At 45.4% G+C, this 19,317-nt stretch overlaps 1 protein-coding gene across 2 annotated transcripts in view; it reads right to left on the reverse strand.

Moving 5' to 3' along the window:
• Positions 1 to 19,317, reverse strand: part of LOC115092810 (disintegrin and metalloproteinase domain-containing protein 9-like) — a 606,381-nt gene that overhangs the window by 477,993 nt on the left and 109,071 nt on the right. For both annotated transcript variants that reach the window (XM_029604139.1, XM_029604138.1), the window contains exon 6: positions 947 to 1,130. In XM_029604139.1, the coding sequence (XP_029459999.1) occupies positions 947 to 1,130 (184 nt within the window). The remainder of the gene's footprint in view (positions 1 to 946; positions 1,131 to 19,317) is intronic.

A 19,317-nucleotide genomic window follows, 5' to 3' on the forward strand; every position in this document is an offset into this window, starting at 1 on the left:
TCTGTATCCCCAGAGGTCTTACAATCTAATTTTGTACCTGAGGCAATTGAGGGTAAAGTGAATTGCACAAGGTCATAAGAAGCAACAGTGTAGCCCCCATGAAACTTGACCATTTGACTACTGGAGAGAAAAGAACAATAAAGAGCCTGGTAAGCTTGACATTAATGATTTTGCTATGAAATGGCAGTAAAATGGCTGCTGATCCTGCCAAAAAAGCAGCTCCAACTAGTGCCTTTTCCATGTGTACCTCAGTGCTGCCTTCCACCATAGGTACCCAGGCTCAATCTGGAGAAATCCATTGAGTTTCACTTTTGGCAGGGTACCACCCACCTTGCATCTCACAGAGTTGAAATCTGACAGTGCTATAGGACAACAGGGTGGGAATCTTGGAAAGACATTCTGCAGCAAGCCTTTTTTCTCTTTTTTTTTCCCAAACCTTTACTGCCTCCTCACTGCTCTCCAAGAACACATTGTGACCTATCAGCACAATCAAGAGAAGTCACTGGGGACCTTCTGGTGCTTGACGTATTAGTGTCTGAACTCAGATCCGAAATAAGTCAGTTCCCAAGGGAGAAGAGAGAATCAGTCAACACGAGTTTGAATGGAACACCTCCAAGACTTGGCCTATGTTCCTTCAGGAATATGAGCCTATAGCTTTCCCAAGCCCCTCCAGGAACCTGAGTCTATAGCCTTCCCAAGCTGATATATCAGTCACATGTCTGCACCATCTGTTGAAGACATACTAAAGAGCTGAAGGCTGCACCAGACCCCTATAAAGAAACATAGAAATGTGATGGCAGAAATAACCTAACAATTCTGCTCATCGAACTTTGAACTTTTTTCTCTCTGTTGGCAGGAGTCATAATTCATTCATTTGAACTGGTCTGGCATGAAATGATAAGGAAATTTTCTTTCAGACCTGCTTTGCATATTAGGTTCAACTCACGCCTGGTGGAGGTGCAATATCCTGGCCAATAAGTTTTGTCAAATGTCTCTCATTTTTTTCATTTATTCCACATGTCCGTTGTCCTAATTTTATATTATCCGTTCGATATACGAGGTGCTGAAATTTAGACAAAGGCTGTAGAGGTTCAATTCCAAATTCCAAATCTCTGGTCTTTAGAAATCCCCTGAAAATTGAAAGGAATATCATTGTGAGATCTAAGTAGTACACAAACATGAAACATCAACAAAAGATATGAATGATTTAAATGGTGTCATGGACTACTCCACCACATGTAGCTCGTTATACTATGTCCTACATATGGATCAGTCATAACATGCATTTGCAATACATGCTAAGGAATCTTTCAGACTGTCTTCTTCATGTCCTCTTTGCCAGGATTAGGATCATTCTGGTCAACAGTCAAACTGATGGGATAATTCTGTACTTGGAGGAAGAAAAACAATATACTAAAAAGAAAAAAGAAAGTTTGCCAAACATAAACCTGTTTTTCTGTAAACAGGATGAATTAACCATGACATGTGGATGACATCAACTGATCGTGTTGGACCCTTCTCTTCTAGCTCATAGACAATTTGCTGTACAGTGCATGAGAGTTCCCGGATGGGTGCTCCCTCATGAGTTTGGTAGTCGATTCTTCAGGGAGATGGGCAGATATTAAGCATGACTAATTAATCCGTCTGTGGAGAACTACATTTACAGTAAGAAAACTTGCTTTCTCGATCAACAAGTAGAGCTGAATTAGCCATGACATATGAAGAGCCCAAGCTGAAGGCTGCAGTGGAGCAATATTGAAAAAAACAACCCAGAACCCACCATGGAGAGTACATTAATGGGTGAAGAGACTACACAAAACTTCTTGCCCAAAGTAATTGTTACCTCTTGATAGTTGCTCAGACAGTAATGGGATGTGAAGGTGTGAACTGACAACCAAGTTGCAACTTTGTAAATGTCTTCGATAGGCATAGTGTTGTGAAAAAAATGAATGTACAGTAACTAATTAACCAACAACTGAAGTTCAATGACTTTTCTAGCTGACATTTCAGGTGAAAAATTTCAAAAAAGTCGACTAACTGTTCGTAAGGCAGCTTCATGAGTTGTGTCAATATTGCATTAGAACTAGGGCACCAGTGCTTTGGTGACCGGAGGTTTTGAATACCATAAACATTTTATTAACTTTGACACTAAAGAATAAAGAGCAAACAAATTTCCCATGCTAGGTCACATTGAGGGTCCATCAAGCCCAGTGTCCTGTTTTCAATTGTGGCCAATCCAGATTACAAGTACCTGGCAATAGAGATGTGTATCGTGTGATCGCTCGTCTTAACGATCGATTTCGGCTGGGGGGGGAGGGAATCGGATCGTTGAGGTTTTGTTTTTCTAAATATCGTGTAAATCGTGAATCAGGGGAGGGCGGGAAAACCGGCACATTAAAACATCCCTAAAACCCACCCGACCCTTTAAAATAAATCCCCCACCCTCCCGAACCCCCCCAAAATGTCTTAAATTACCTGGGGTCCAGTGGGGGGGTCCCGTTGTGATCTTCCACTCTTGGGCGTCGGGCGCGTTGATAGAAAATGGCGCCGGCGCTACCTTTGCCCTGTCATATGACAGGGCAAAGGTAGTGCCGGCGCCATTTTGGTTCGTGTTCCCCGACGTCACGAGCATAGAAGATCGCTCCCGGACCCCCGCTGGACCCCCAGGGACTTTTGGCGAGCTTGGGGGGGCCTCCTGACCCCCACAAGACTTGCCAAAAGTCCAACAGGGGTCCGGGAACGACCTCCTGCGCTCGGCTCGTGTTGCCGTACGGCCGTCGCCATTTTGCTTTGCCGTACAGCAAAATGGCGCCGGCCATACGGCAACATGATTCGAGCACAGGAGGTCGTTCCCGGACCCCCGCTGGACCCCCAGGGACTTTTGGCGAGCTTGGGGGGGCCTCCTGGCGCCGGCCGTACGGCAACACGATTCGAGCGTAGGAGGTCGTTCCCGGACCCCCGCTGGACTTTTGGCAAGTCTTGTGGGGGTCAGAAGGCCCCCCCAAGCTGGCCAAAAGTCCCTGGGGGTCCAGCGGGGTTCCGGGAGTGATCTTCTACGCTCGTGACGTCGGGGAATAGGAACCAAAATGGCGCCAGCGCTACCTTTGCCCTGTCATATGACAGGGCAAAGGTAGCGCCGGCGCCATTTTCTATCAACGCGCCCGACGCCCGAGAGTGGAAGATCACAACGGGACCCCCCCACTGGACCCCAGGTAATTTAAGACATTTGGGGGGGTTTGAGAGGGTGGGGGATTTATGTTAAAGGGTCTGGGTGGGTTTTAGGGATGTTTTAATGTGCCGGTTTTCCCGCCCTCCCCCTTCCCCTCCCCCTTCCACCGATTTACAATTTTTGACGATAAATCGGGGGAATTCCTATTAAATATCGCCTCTAATGATTTTTGAAGATTTAAAATATATCTGACGATATTTTAAATCGTCAAAAAACGATTCACATCCCTACCTGGCAAGATCCCAAACAGTAAACAGATTCCATGCTATCATGCAGTGAAAAGTTGTGGCTATTTCTTAAGTCTCCTTGGTTAATAACAGTTTATTGACTTCTCCTCCAGGAATTTGTCCAACCTTTTTTAAACCCAGCTATGCTAATTGCCTTAACCATATCCTTCAGTAAGAAATTCCAGAGCTTACCGTAATTTTCTCCTATTTATTTTGAATGTGCTACATACTAACTTAATGGAGTCCACCCTAGTCTTTGTATTTTTTGAAAGATTAAACAGCTGGTTTACATTTGCCAGTTCTAGTTCACTCATGATTGATTTTATTTTATTATTTATTTATTTTTTAAGAGTTCTATCATATCTCCCCTCAGATATCTATTCTCCAAACTGAACAGATCCAACTTCTTTCACCTTTCCTCTAAGGGGAGCCATTCCATCCCCTTTTTCATTTTAGTTGCCCTTCTCTTTACCTTTTCAAAAGCAACTATATCTTTCTTGAGATTTGGCGAACAGAACCCACACGGTGTACTGCAAATGAGGCCTCAATATGGAGCAATACAGGGGCATTATGACTTCACCATTTTATTCTCCATTCCTTCTTAATAATTCCTAACATTGTTTACTTTTTTGACCACTGCTGCCACACACTGAATCAAGTATTTCAAAGTATTAGCCACTATGATGCCCAGGTCCTTTTTCTAGACTGTAGCTCCTATTATTGTATAACCACCTATAGACAGTACATTTTTTGTTTTATTTTATGTTGTTTTAATGATTATGTAAGTTTTCTTGTACCCCACCCTGAATGTTTAGGAGGGGCAGGTAACAAATATTTTTAAACAAATATGGAACCTAAACATCATGTAACTTCAGTGAGGGTTACTTCTTCCCATGTGTATCACTTTGAACATTAAATTTCATCTGTCATTTACATTGCCAGTCTTCCAGTCTCTCAAGATCCATCTGCAATTTTTCACAATCCACTTGTGATTTAACAACTGGCAAAAATGTTGTATTGTCTTCAAATTTGTTAACTTCACTCATTGTTTCCTTTTCCAGATCATTTATAAATATATTAAAAAGCACCTGTCCCAGTACAGATCCTTGAGGCACTCCACTGAGAAAACTGACTATTTAGTCCTACTCTCTGTTTCCAATCATTTTACCAGTTTGCAGTCCACAATAGGACATTGCCTCCTATGTGGTGACTTTTTAATTTTCTCTGGAGTCTCTCATGGGGCAATTTGTCAAATATCTTCTGAAGATCCAAATACACTACATTCATCAGCTCACCATTATCCACTTGTTTATTAACCCCTTCAAAAAATGTAGCAGATTGGCGAGGCAACATTTCCCTTGTGTAAATCAGTGCTAGCTGTGTCCTGTTAAATCATCTCTTTCTATATGGTCTGTGATTTTGTTCTTTAGAGTAGTTTCCACTATTTTTCCAAACACTGAAGTCAGACTCACTGGTCTGTAGGTTCCTGGATCATTCCTGGAGCCCATTTAAAGATCAGGGTTGCATTGGCCACCCTCCCGTCTTTAGGCATGGTGGATGATCCCAACAAAAAGTTACATATTACCAGTAACAGATCTGCAATTTCATTCTTGAGTTCTTTCAGAACTCTGGGGAATATACCATCTATCCAGTGATTTGCCACTCTTTAATGTCAATCTGCCTTATTACATTTTTTAGCTTCACAGTGATTTATATTTGTTCCTCTGAATTATCACCACTGAAAATAGTTTCCAGCACAAGTACATCCTCTTCAGTAAACACCGAAGCAAAGAATTCATTGTCTTTTTGTGATAGCCTTATCTTCTCTAAGTGCCCCTTCAACCCTCTCAATTATCTAATGGTCCAACCAATTCCCTCACCAGCCTTCTGCTTCAGATAGATTTAAAATCTTTTCATAATCAAGTGAATTTTCAAAGGCCCCGGCACTTGTGCACGTATCAGGACTTATGCACATGGCTGGACCCTTTTGAAAATGCGCGCAGGGCCCAGCCATGTGCATAAGTCCCGATACGTACACAAGTGCCGGGCCCTGAAAGAGGGGCAGGTCAAGGGCATGGTCTGGGTGGCGCAGGATGGAGGCTGGCCGGGGCAGTGGCCATTAGCCGCTCTTCCAGGGAAGCGCACGCCAGCAGGTGGCCAGTGTGCTATCTTGCTTCTTCTCTGATGGAGCAGAAAGTAAAAAAACAAAAAAGGGGACAGTTAGGGTTAGGTTAGGGATCATGGAGAAGAGGTAGGAAGGGTAGGGTTAGGGATAGGAGAGTTCTCTCCCACTCTGCTCCTTAATTAGAACAGACTGGGAGGAAACTGGGGAAGGCCTGATTGCTTTGCCTTGCGTAGTGTTCTAAAATTCACCCCCTTGTGCACGCCATCCGCACATGCGTGCGAAGATTTTTAAATTCATGCGTGCAGCCATCCAATGTTATAACATGCGTGTGCCGACACACACATATTATAAAATCGGCACGTGCGCTGCTTTGAAAATATACCCCTGTAACTTTTTGCCTCTAAGGCCAGCTTCTTTTCAAATTCTTTTTTAGCTGCCCTTATCAATGTTTTACTTTTAACTTGCCAATGCTTATCCTTTTTCCAATTTTTGAAAGAAGTTCTTTTGTCCAAATAGCATCTTTTAATCATGCCGCTAGTCATTTTACCTTCCTTCCACTTTTTTTTTAATGTGTGGAATATATATTTGGACTGGGCTTCTAAGATGATATTTTTAAACAATTACTACATCTAATGTAAACTCTTAATCTTTTAATGTAACTTTCAGTTTTTTTTTTATTTCTCATTTTATCAAAGTCTCCATTTTGAAAGTTTAATGCTAGCATTGTAGATTTACTTATTTATTTTATTTAAACAGTTTTATATACCGTTGTGCAGACACGTCCATTGACAATTAGTCACAGTAAAAATAGGGGAGGGAAAATAGAAAAATACAATTATATTATAAATATAGCTGAAAATCTAGATTTTCTAAAACTATAAAATTACCAAAAGATAAAAAGTAAAAGCAATATAAGTAAAAGGTTAAAACATGTAAAAAATGACTAAAAACTCCTATGTTAATTTTTCTCGTCTGCATATGCTTGCTGGAATAGCCATATTTTTAGTCCTTTCTGAAATTCTTATCTTGCTGTAATCTCAGTTCTGGTGGCATTTTGTTCCAATATTTTGGACCTGCAATCAATATAGCATGCTCTTTTACTTCGCATAAGTGGGCTGATCTGATGTTCAGAATTGTGAGTAATCCCTTATTTGATGATCTCCGGTCACGTTGCGGTATGTGTAATCTTATTGTGGTATTCAACCAATCTGTCATATCTCCATATAGAATTTTATGGATGATACATAATACCTTAAAGATTATCCTCTGTTCAATTGGCAGCCAGTGCAAATCCTTCAAGACTGGAGTTATATGATCTCTCCTTCTAGTATTGTCCCAGTCATTAAGTCAAATTTGATTGCTTTATGATCACTGTTGCCAAGCTGTCCCATGTCCAATACTTCTTGCACCAATTGTTACGTGCCCCGTCTGTGCCCGGCCCACGCACGGGCCTGCTCACCTTGTTAGCTCCTCTGCAGGTCATTGGTCAGCCTCCCCAGCGGCAGCCGCAAGCTCCTCCAGGCCTCGGCATCCCGTGACAGCAGTCGCCGGGCCTTCCACTAAGCACCAGGGCTCACGCCGAAGTTCGGCATCTCCAGTGGTGTTGGCCATGCGCTCCGCCCGGTCTCTTGTAGGGCCAGGGGTGGGTCCTAGCTCCATGGCGCGTCCTGATTGAATGTTCAATAAAGGAAGTTCCTGCCTGCACTTCCTTGCCTTGGCAATCTGGTTAGCGCTGTAAGTGTACTACAGACCGATACAGTAAAGTGGGGCCGCGGTTACCCTGCTTCTAACCCGATTTTTACCCACAATTTGGCCGCGTAAGTCCAACCCGCGATTCACTATCCCTTTTAACCCATCCTTACCGCTTCTTTAAATCAACAGGTAACCCTTTCCGCCCGCGGCATGTATATGATATGTAAACGATCGGATTAGATATTCCCTCCCATACAGTAACGTGCGCCCCGATTATCGCCTTTTTAACCTGCAGTTTTGCCACGTGTTTAACCTGCTAATTTACAGCCTTCCCTTACCCCTGCGTTAGTGTGGAGCATCAGGTCAGAAAGACGAAATTTCACGGGCAAACGACCCTCTCACCCCCTGGGACAAGACCTTTAGAGGAGCCAGGATCAGGCAAACTTTCCCCCAGCCCCCGCTTACCTGCCCTGGTCGAGTCCATGGGTGCCGGTCTCCCGTGCGGAGCAGGAAGGAAGGACCTGTTTCCAAGCATAACCTAAACTCTTGCCTGCCCAACCTAAATTCCAGCACACCGGGAAAGCCACTCTTTAGATTGTGCTCACCTGCCCTGGCCGCGTCCATGGGTGCCGGTCTCCGGAGCAGCCCCAGTCCTTTCTCCCCTCCTCCCGGGGGCAGCCAGCGGCGAAAGCGAGAGCAGCTTCAGCAGCCCGGGGCGGATCGGGCGCTCCCCATGCAAGGCGTGGCTTCCAGCGGCCCTCGCCGGCGATGGTGAATGAGCGCACGCCATGACCTCTGACGTCCAGCCGGGCGCTCAGGTCACAGCGTGCGCTCATTCACCATCGCCGGCGAGGGCCGCTGGAAGCCGCGCCTCGCATGGGGAGCGCCCGATCCGCCCCGGGTTGCTGAAGCTGCTCTCGCTTTCGCCGCCGGCTGCCCCCGGGAGGAGGGGAGAGAGGACTGGGGCTGCTCCGGAGACCGGCACCCATGGACGCGGCCAGGGCAGGTGAATGGGGGCGGGGGAAAGTTTGCCCGATCCTGTTGAGTGCAGGTTTTAATCAAGCACATCCTTTTCTTTTGCTTAAAGTTGCGATCCACTTCCTGGTACCTGTCATTTCAAATGTCATTTGAAATGACAGGTACCAGTGCACCCAGGATACTGTATAGGCGCTGTATAGCGCTCTATACAGTAAAATGGATTGCGCTTCATGGACACTTCTTGGATGCGGCTTGCATCTGCATGCCATTTAAATACTGTATCGAGCGGTAGGTGATCCGAACTGTGTGTGCGGCAAACGAGCGGGCGCCCGGCACTGCTGCACTCTACCGTGTCCTTACTGTATCGGCCTGCTAGTTTGCCTCCACGTTCTCAGCCTTGTTCCAGTCTTGTTCTAGCCTTGTTTCAGCATCCTTCTCTTCCAGCCTTGTTCCAGCGTCCTTCTGTTCCAGTGTCCGTCTGTCCCGTCTCCCCAGGTAGTACCCTCGGACTGTCTCTCTGGTACTGACCTCAGCCTGTTCCTTGACCATTGTCTGCTGCCTGGATCCTGACCTCTGCAACCTGACTTCTGCCTTGCTGACTACTCCTCTGACTGATCCTCTGATTCTGTCCTCGACTGCCATTGACCACGTCTCCTGATTCTGGCTCTGTCCCTTGCCTTGTCATCGCCTATGCTGTTCTGGTCTTCCTTGCTCCATCAGACCTACAGCCTCGAGTCCGACTGTGCTCCCTTGCTGTCCGTGGGCACGCCTGTCTACTACCTCTCCAGGAGACCCTGCGAGGCCCACCTAAGTCCAAGCAGCCCAGGTCTCTAGTGGAAGTCTTTCTGGATGACACCAAGTTGTCCTGGACCTCCGTTGTCAAGTGCAAATGGCTCAATACTCTTTCAACCAAGCAAGCAGTGAGATTTAGCGAGGAGTGCATGAGATTGAAGGAGGGTGCTGTTTTCTTGAGTCAGGATATTCCCGCTGCTGCAGTGGGTGGTAGGTGGGGCAATGGAGAGTAGAACTAGATAGCTTTACCAAGGTTGTCTGGGCCAAGCTAGAGCAATTAGAATGAGTACTGTGATGTCCACAATACACTTCTGGACTGTCCTGGAAATCACTGGAATCAGTGGGTAAGTGTAAAACAGTCCCCCTGTCCATGGTATGAGGAATTCATCCTGGATGAATTGCTCCCTGCTGGGGTAGACTTAGCAGAATTCCCTTACTTTCCAATCCTGCTCTCATGATTTTTGTGGATCCAATGGAAGAGACTAATAGTCTCACCTTGAAATGGAGACTGAAGCCATGGCAGTTGATGAGCGGCTCTCGACCAGGGTCGAACTGGTGACCAGGACAAGTGGTAGTCAGTCTCGTCCGGAATCAGAGTGTCTGGGATGGGCAGCAAACAATCCAAGTTCAGAATTCAGCAAGGGGTCGAGGCAGGCAGCAAACAATCCAGATCCAAAATCCAGCAATGGGTCAAAGCAACGAAAGGAAGCCCAAGGACATAACTCACACACAAGAGGAACTCACAAGGCAGGACCAGGGAATGAGGGAACACAGGAGCAGGACAATCGGCACAATTCAACTGAAACAGCAAAGCACCTATTCGCAAGCCTGTTGCTGAGGTGAAGAACTGCAGGAAGGTGCCTGCTTAAATGTGGTCTGCCCCCGATTTCTTCTGTGGAGGCTTTCAGTGGGGACATTCAGCGTAGCTGGAAGGAGGAGCCAAAACGGAGTGCGCTTCACGTCACGCTGCTCTGAGGGATCCACTGCTGCCATCAGTGGCCATCGCCATGCCACAGAAACACCACGGACAGGCAGGAATCTGATCATTTTGTAACAGTACCTCCTCTGCAATGTCCCTTTCCCTGCCTCCTAGGCCTGGGCTTAAATGGAAAGCATTAAGGGAATTTGTGAATAAGTTGAGGAGCTTGAATATAACTGATGGGCTCCTAAGAGTTTCTCCGGGCCACAACCTTTCCAGGAGATCAGATATTGTAGTTTTTTTCTTTCTTTCCTAACATCCAAGATCTCATCTACTTTATACTGTGTGTCATCAAATATTGTAGATGAAGATTGTTTCAGCTTTCTAGTTGGCCAAGACAGAATTGCAGGCTTAAGCAGAGATACATGGAATACATCGTGAATTCAAAGAGTAGAAGTTAATCTGAGTTTGTGACATTTCCTATTTGTCTCTCAACTGGGAACAGTCCCACAAATCGAGGAGCAAATTTTTATGAGGGCATTCATAACTGGAGATTTCGAGTACTTAACCATACCAATTCTCCTGGATCAAACTGTGGTGCTGGTCGTCGCTTCCTGTCTGCCAGTTTTTTAGGGTGAGTCGCGGCTTGCTCCAGATGCCTGCGAGTGTAGTGCCATAATTCAAGTAATTCTTGAGTAGCGAGATTGACAACCAGGCATGATGACGTAGCAGCAGGTAGTGGTACTCAGGGGTGTCGTTCGAAGACCAGATAAAAGACTGATGTCCCTGTGGCCTGATTAACATGATTATGACACATCTCAGCCCATAAAATTAAGGAGGACCAATCATCCTGATGCTGGCTCAGGAAACCTTGGAGAAAGGTTTTAAGTGATTGATTAGTTTGCTCCGCCAGTTCATTAGATTGAGTTTAATAAGCTGAGGAAAAATCAAGTTGAATTCTGAATTTCTTTCAAAGGCCCATCCTATAATGTGCAGTAAACTAAACTCCTCTATCAGATAAGATGTGATGAGGAAGTCCATGAAGTTGAAAAACATGCTGCACAAACAATCGCATCAACTCTGGTGCAGATGGTACTCCAAGGAGGGCAACAAAATTGGCCATCTTTGAAAAGCAGTCCACCACTACCCAAATCATATTGTTACCTTCCAAAGAGGGCAGATTTGTGATGAAGTCAGTGGCGATGTGGGTCCAAGATTTCTCACGGACTGGTAGCAGTTAAAGTAAACCCCAGGGTCAAGTCCAGAGACTTTTATTGGCTGCACATGTAAAACAGGATTCCGCATATCGTCTGGTGTCACTTTTCCACTGCGGTCACCAATAGTATTGGGAGATAAGTTCCTTAGTTTGTTGAAGTCCTGGATGTCATGCAAGGTAAGAATCAAGGGCCCAGAGGACTAATTCCCACAAGCGTTTTGGGACAACAGTCTTCCCACTGGAACAGTGAAAGTAGAGGCAACCATGATTCGAGCTGGATGTATAATGTGATGAGGTAAGTCAGGGGGTTTCATCAGGGGACAAAATTTCTGGACAGAGCATCTGCCCATTGATTCTTCTCTGCTGGACAAAAGCGCATATTGAAATTAAAATTGTTGTGAGTGAGCTGTTTAGTGGACAATTGGGCCGACCTGTGAGAGACTGGGGAGAGGTGTACTATAGTGTCTAGTGATTGACAGGTCGGGAGGCGGATACCAGGCAGGAGCTTCACCCTGGAAGCCGGTATTCCCCCGGGAAGAGCCCGGCCGCTGGGACTTAGGAGATCACGGAAGCTGGAGCTGAAGCAGGACTGGCTACTAGAACCAGACAGGAGCTGAAGCAGAACAGGTTACTGCAAGCAAGCCAGACAGAAGCAAGACTTGGGCACGAAGTGAAACAAGTCTCAGGCAGGAACAGAGTTGCTAACGCAATAGCACGGCGCAACAGAGAACCGCAAGGAACCCCGTTGCAAGGCAAAGTCCTGGGCTCCGCGGCGGCCATACATAGGCCGCGGCGTCTGACGTCACGGATAGAGCGGAGCCTTCAGTGGCGGGAAACAGCCTTAATAAGCGCGGCTTGCTTGCGCGCCTAGGGAGAAGGCATCCAGGCAGGGCTTCTTGGCAGCATCCCCCCCCACGGGGATGCCGCGAAACAGGCTGCAGACCCTTGGAGACGGGCCGGGACCAAGGAGGTAAGGGCCTAGTCGTGACTGCCGCGACTGGGACTGCAACAAAAATGGCTAAAAATAGAGCCCATCAGGTTTGTTAGGGATTTAGCCGATGGGTGTGAGAAAGATATGCCAAATTCTTAAGGTCGGTGTAGATCATAAGGATATGTTTGGCTCCCTCGAGTAGATGACGCCATTCTTCTAATGCTAGTTTAATGGCAAGAAGCTCTCTGTCAACTATGGAATAATTTTTTTCGGTAGGAGAAAATATTTGAGAAGTAAGTCAGGTAATTAATTTCTCAGTCGCATCTGGTTGAGAAAGAATTGCTCCAACTCCTACAGAGGAAGCATCCACTTCGACAATGAATAGACTGGTAGGATCCAGATGGTGCAAAACATAAGAACATAAGAAAATGCCATACTGGGTCAGACCAAGGGTCCATCAAGCCCAGCATCCTGTTTCCAACAGTGGCCAATCCAGGCCATAAGAACCTGGAAAGTACCCAAAAACTAAGTCTATTCCATGTTACCATTGCTAATGGCAGTGGCTATTCTCTAAGTGAACTTAATAGCAGGTAATGGACTTTTCCTCCAAGAACTTATCCAATCCTTTTTTTAAACACAGCTATACTAACTGCACTAACCACATCCTCTGGCAACAAATTCCAGAGTTTAATTGTGCGTTGAGTAAAAAAGAACTTTCTCCGATTAGTTTTAAATGTGCCTCATGCTATCTTCATGGAGTGCATCCTAGTCCTTCTACTATCAGAAAAAGTAAATAACCGATTCACATCTACCCGTTCTAGACCTCTCATGATTTTAAACATTTCTATCATATACCCCCTCAGTCGTCTCTTCTCCAAGCTGAAGAGTCCTAACCTCTTTAGTCTTTCCTCATAGGAGAGCTGTTCCATTCCCCTTATCATTTTGGTAGCCCTTCTCTGTACCTTCTCCATCGCAATTATATCTTTGAGATACGGCGACCAGAATTGTACACAGTATTCAAGGTGCGTTCTCACCATGGAGTGATACAGAGGCATTATGACATTTTCCGTTTTATTCACCATTCCCTTTCTAATAATTCCCAACATTCTGTTTGCTTTTTTGACAGCCGCAGCACACTGAACCGAAGATTTCAATGTGTTATCCACTATGACGCCTAGATCTCTTTCTTGGGTTGTAGCACCTAATATGGAACCCAACATTGTGTAATTATAGCATGGGTTATTTTTCCCTATATGCATCACCTTGCACTTATCCACATTAAATTTCATCTGCCATTTGGATGCCCAGTTTTCCAGTCTCACAAAGTCTTCCTGCAATTTATCACAATCTGCTTGTGATTTAACTACTCTGAACAATTTTGTGTCATCTGCAAATTTGATTATCTCATTCGTCGTATTTCTTTCCAGATCATTTATAAATATATTGAAAAGTAAGGGTCCCAATACAGATCCCTGAGGCACTCCACTGCCCACTCCCTTCCACTGAGAAAATTGTCCATTTAATCCTACTCTGTTTCCTGTCTTTTAGCCAGTTTGCAATCCACGAAAGAACATCACCACTTATCCCATGACTTTTTACTTTTCGTAGAAGCCTCTCATGAGGAACTTTGTCAAATGCCTTCTGAAAATCCAAGTATACTATATCTACCGGTTCACCTTTATCCACATGTTTATTAACTCCTTCAAAAAACTGAAGCAGATTTGTGAGGCAAGACTTGCCTTGGGTAAAGCCATGCTGACTTTGTTCCATTAAACCATGTCTTTCTGTATGTTTTGTGATTTTGATGTTTAGAACACTTTCTACTATTTTTCCTGGCACTGAAGTCAGGCTAACCAGTCTGTAGTTTCCCAGATCGCCCCTGGAACCCTTTTTAAATATTGGGGTTATATTTGCTATCCTCCAGTCTTCAGGTACAATGGATGATTTTAATGACAGGTTACAAATTTTTACTAATAGGTCTGAAATTTCATTTTTTAGTTCCTTCAGAACTCTGGGGTGTATACCATCCGGTCCAGGGGATTTACTACTCTTCAGTTTGTCAGTCAGGCCTACCACATCTTCTAGGTTCACCGTGATTTGATTCAGTCCATCTGAATCATTACCCCTGAAAACCTTCTCCATTACGGGTACCTCCCCAACATCCTCTTCAGTAAACACCGAAGCAAAGAAATCATTTAATCTTTCCGCGATGGCCTTATCTTCTCTAAGTGCCCCTTTAACCCCTCGATCATCTAACGGTCCAACTGACTCCCTCACAGGCTTTCTGCTTCGGATATATTTTAGAAAGTTTTTACTGTGAGTTTTTGCATCTACAGCCAACTTCTTTTCAAATTCTCTCTTAGCCTGTCTTATCAATGTCTTACATTTAACTTGCCAACATTTATGCTTTATCCCATTTTCTTCTGCTGGATCCTTCTTCCAATTTTTGAATGAAGATCTTTTGGCTAAAATAGCTTCTTTCACGTAACCTTTTAACCATGCCGGTAATAGTTTTGCCTTCTTTCCACCTTTCTTAATGTGTGGAATACATCTGGACTGTGCTTCTAGAATGGAATTTTTTAACAATGACCACGCCTCTTGGACATTTTTTTACTTTTGTAGCTGCTCCTTTCAGTTTTTTTCTAACAATTTTTCTCATTTTATCAAAGTTTCCCTTTTGAAAGTTTAGGACGAGAGACTTGGATTTGCACACTGTTCCTTTTCCAGTCATTAAATCAAATTTGATCATATTATGATCACTATTACCAAGCAGCCCCACCACTATTACCTCTCTCACCAAGCCCTGTGCTCCACTGAGAATTAGATCTAAAATTGCTCCCTCTCTCATCGGTTCCTGAACCAATTGCTCCATAAAGTTATCATTTATTCCATCCAGGAATGTTATCTCTCTAGCGTGTCCCGATGAAACATTTACCCAGTCAATATTGGGGTAATTGAAGTCTCCCATTATTACTGCACTACCAATTTGGTTAGCTTCCCTAATTTCTCTTAGCATTTCACTGTCCGTCTCACCATCTTGACCAGGTGGATGGTAGTATACTCCTATCACTATAGTCTTCCCCGACACACAAGGGATTTCTACCCATAAAGATTCAATTTTGTATTTAGTCTCATGCAGGATGTTTATCCTGTTGGACTCTATGCCATCCCGGACATAAAGTGCTACACCTCCTCCCGAGTGCTCCTCTCTGTCATTGCGATATAATTTGTACCCCGGTTTAGCACTGTCCCATTGGTTATCCTCTTTCCACCATGTCTCTGAGATGCCAATTAAGTCTATGTCATCATTCACTGCTATACATTCTAATTCTTGTTGGCTTCGTGGACCCTTGGGCCGATTGGAACCGATGAATGAGCTGCTGTGAGGGTTCGCAGCAGTGGTCCCGACCAGGAGGCGGCAGAGGCAGACTCGAGGATGGCCGGAGAAAGAACCACGGAGGGCCCTATGCGACCAAGGGCTCAGTAGGGGAATGAAGAGAAGGTGAGACTGGCCTGGTAGTAGAAGGTCTTCGCCCTGGAAGCCAGTACTCCCCCGAGAGGAGCTCGTAAGAGTCCGGCTGCGGGGACTTAGGAGATTCACCCTGGAAGCCGGTGTCCCCCCAGGAGGAGCCCGTAGGGACCCGGCCGCTGGGACTTAGGCGAGTCCTCGGAGATGGAGTCTTGAAGGGATCCTAGCGGGTAGTCGCTCACCAGTCCAGGGTCGTGTGCCAGAGAATCACCATCAGCCAATCCAAGTCAGGAACCAGAGAATCAACGTCAGCCAAACCGAGTCAGGCACCAGGGAATCACCGTCAGCCAAACCGAGTCAGGAACCGGAGAATCACACGAACAAACAGGAACTCCGCAACTGGAACAGGAACAACCTGGGAACCTTGTTGCAAGGCCCTGGGAACAGTAACTGCAGGGCTTAGGTAGCCCTGCAGCGTCTGACGTCACCCGAGGGAGGAACCAGGTTTTCCCGCGCTGGCCCTTTAAATTTGGAGCCGGGACGCGCGCGTGTGCCTAGGGGGCGGAGCCAGCCACGGCGAGACGCCGGCTGCTTCGACGGAGCGGGAGCGTGGCGGCAGGAGAGGGTACAGGCCCAGGCGAGGTGTGCACGCATCGGGAGCGCGGCGGCACGAGTCCCCGGAGGCCCGGGGACGGCAGACAGGGCCCGGAAACCCGACGAGGTAGGCGGCGCTCCCGGGGCCGACCCGGGACCGCAACAATTCTCCCATCTTACTTCTTAAACTTCTGGCATTAGCTTACAAACATTTCAATGTTTGTTTTTTGTTTGTATTTTCATTCTGCTTTTTAATTGATAGCGATACGTTAAAATATTTTAGCTTAGATGAGTTTTTAGTTACAGGCACTTGGACAATTTTTCTAATTATTGGAACCTCACTGTTGGGATGCCCTAATTCTAATGCATCATTAGTATCCTTTGAAGTTACCTCTCTCCGAACCATGCGCCGCCGAGCGACTGTCGTCTTTCCCCTTTGTTCTAGTTTAAAAGCCTGCTCTATCTCCTTTTTAAAGGTTAGCGTCAGCAGTCTGGTTCCACCCTGGTTAAGGTGGAGCCCATCCCTTCGGAAGAGACTCCCCCTTCCCCAAAAGGTTCCCCAGTTCCTAACAAAACTGAATCCCTCTTCCTTTCACCATTGTCTCATCCACACATTGAGACTCCGGAGCTCTGCCTGCCTCTGGTGACCTGCGCGTGGAACAGGGAGCATTTCAGAGAATGCTACCCTGGAGGTTCTGGATTTAAGTTTTCTACCTAAGAGCCTAAATTTGGCTTTCAGAACCTCCCTCCCACATTTTCCTATGTCGTTGGTGCCCACATGTATCACGACAGCCGGCTCCTCCCCAGCACTGTCTAAAATTCTATCTAGGTGACACGTGAGGTCCGCCACCTTTGCACCAGGTAGGCATGTTATCAGGCGATCCTCACGCCCACCAGCCACCCAGCTATCTATATTCCTAATAATCGAATCACCAGCTATGATGGCCGACCTAACCCTTCCCTCCTGGGCAGTAGTCCTTGGGGAGATATCCTCAGTGCGAAAGGACAATGCATCACCTGGAGAGCAGGTCCTTGCTACAGGATCCTTTCCTGCTGCACCTGGTTGGTGCTCTCCCATCATGAGACCTTCTTCCTCCAAGGCAACACCAGGGCTCCCAGTCTGAAGTTGGGACTTGGCTACTATGTCCCTGAAGGTCTCATCTATATACCTCTCTGTCTGCCTCAGCTCCTCCAGGTCTGCCACTCTAGCCTCCAGAGATCGGACTCGTTCTCTGAGAGCCAGGAGCTCTTTGCATCGCATGCACATGTACAACCTCACCGGTGGGTAAAAAATCATACATGTGACACTCGATGCAAAAGACTGGGAAGCCCCCCTCTTGCTGCTGGACTGCTGCCTTCATCTCAATTTTGATCAGTTCCTAGTTAAGTTTTAGGTTGCTATGGGAGTAGGAATGTGTCTAACGTCCTTTAAATGTATTAGTGAATTCACTATGTGTCTGGTAGTGGCCTACCAGGGTCTGATCGAATTCTCAATAAAGTTTTTGTTGATTTTTTTTTTTTTGTGAAAGTGGCACCTGCCTATAAATTAAGGTATGAGCTGGGGTGGGAAATCCAGTCTAACTTCAGTTAGTCAGCCAGAGTGAATCACCTCTCTCTTGATTGACAAATGTTGGTCCCTTTTCAAACCCAATCACACTACCTCAACATCTTTCCAAGGTGAGTAACTCAGCTGAACTATTCAACTTTATTATTTAGGTATACACTGCTCCTAGCCTATTTCTAGCTTCTGGCTACTTTTTGGGTTGGTTTTTTTTTTTCAATACAAACACTCAGTATTAAATACAAAACACTCAGTTCTTGAAATGTCTGGAGAACACTCAGTTCTGCAGACTTTTAAAAATAAACACACTACCTACTGCTACCTTATTGACTATTTAAAAATACAAACAGTCTAACTTGTTTATTCACTGCCTACAGGGATCCTTGATGAATTCTCTTTTAAATTGTAAGGCTTGAATCATTTCTGGGGTCCAATTATGTACATCAGCCCCTTTTTGGGTTAAGGCCATAAGTGGAGCTTCCAATGAGGAATATCCATGGATGAACTGATGATGATAATTAGAAAATACCAGAAAATGTTGTAACATCTTGAGGTGCACAGGTTGAGGCCAGTCCAGGATTGACTCTGGTTTTTCTGGATCCATCCGTAACCCGGTTCAAGAAATTATATCCCAAAAAGGGAAATTCTTCTTGATGAAAGGCACATTTCTCTAACTTGGATTATAAATTTATGTTCATGCAGACACTGAAGAACTTGTCATACATGGTCTTGATGTTGGTTTAAAGTCTTCGAAAAAAATAAAAGTCTCATCTAAATATGACATGTGAATATAAAAGGTCTCAAAATATGTCATTTACCATGGCTTTAAATACTGCTGGACTGTTGCATAATGCAAATGGCATAACTAAATATTCGTAGTGGCCATTGTGTATATTGAAGGCAGTTTTCCATTCGTCTCCTTCTCAAATATGAATCAGATTATAAGCTCCTCGTAGATCTAATTTAGTAAGTATCTGTGCTCCCCTGAGTCAAAGAGCTCCATGATGAGCAGCAGGGGATATCAGTTTTTCTTGGTAATGACGTTCAGACCTTGGTTGTTGATATAAGGTTGTAGAGACCCATCTTTTTTCCCCCAACAAAAAAGAACCCAGCTCCCACTGGGAAGAAGACGGTCTAATGAATCCTTTGGCCAGGTTATCTTGAATATATTGATTTATAGCCTCTGTTTCTGGAACTGACAGTAAGTATACTCTTCCTCGGGGTGGGGGGGGGGGCGGCTTTTTCCCCAGAAGTAATTTGATTGCACAATCATATTCTCGATGCGGGGTAAAGGTCTTGGCTTGCTGTTTACTAAGGACCGGCAAGTTCTACATATGGGGCGGATAACCCGGGAAGCGTTGAAATTGAACGCTGAATGTTGAGTGCTGGTGTCCTTACTTGGATCAAACACTCCTTATGGCATTTTGAACTCCAGTCAATGTGAGGTTTGTGTAACGTTAACCACAGTAGGCCCAATATTAACTGATTGACTGCAGAAGGTAGCACATATAATGGATACTTTCTTGATGTAAAAGGCCGGTAGTCATAATCAGAGTTATCATGGTTCGGGAGATACTTCCCTCC

The sequence above is a fragment of the Rhinatrema bivittatum genome, chromosome 5, assembly GCF_901001135.1.
Source record: "Rhinatrema bivittatum chromosome 5, aRhiBiv1.1, whole genome shotgun sequence".
In the NCBI taxonomy this organism is placed as follows: domain Eukaryota; kingdom Metazoa; phylum Chordata; class Amphibia; order Gymnophiona; family Rhinatrematidae; genus Rhinatrema; species Rhinatrema bivittatum.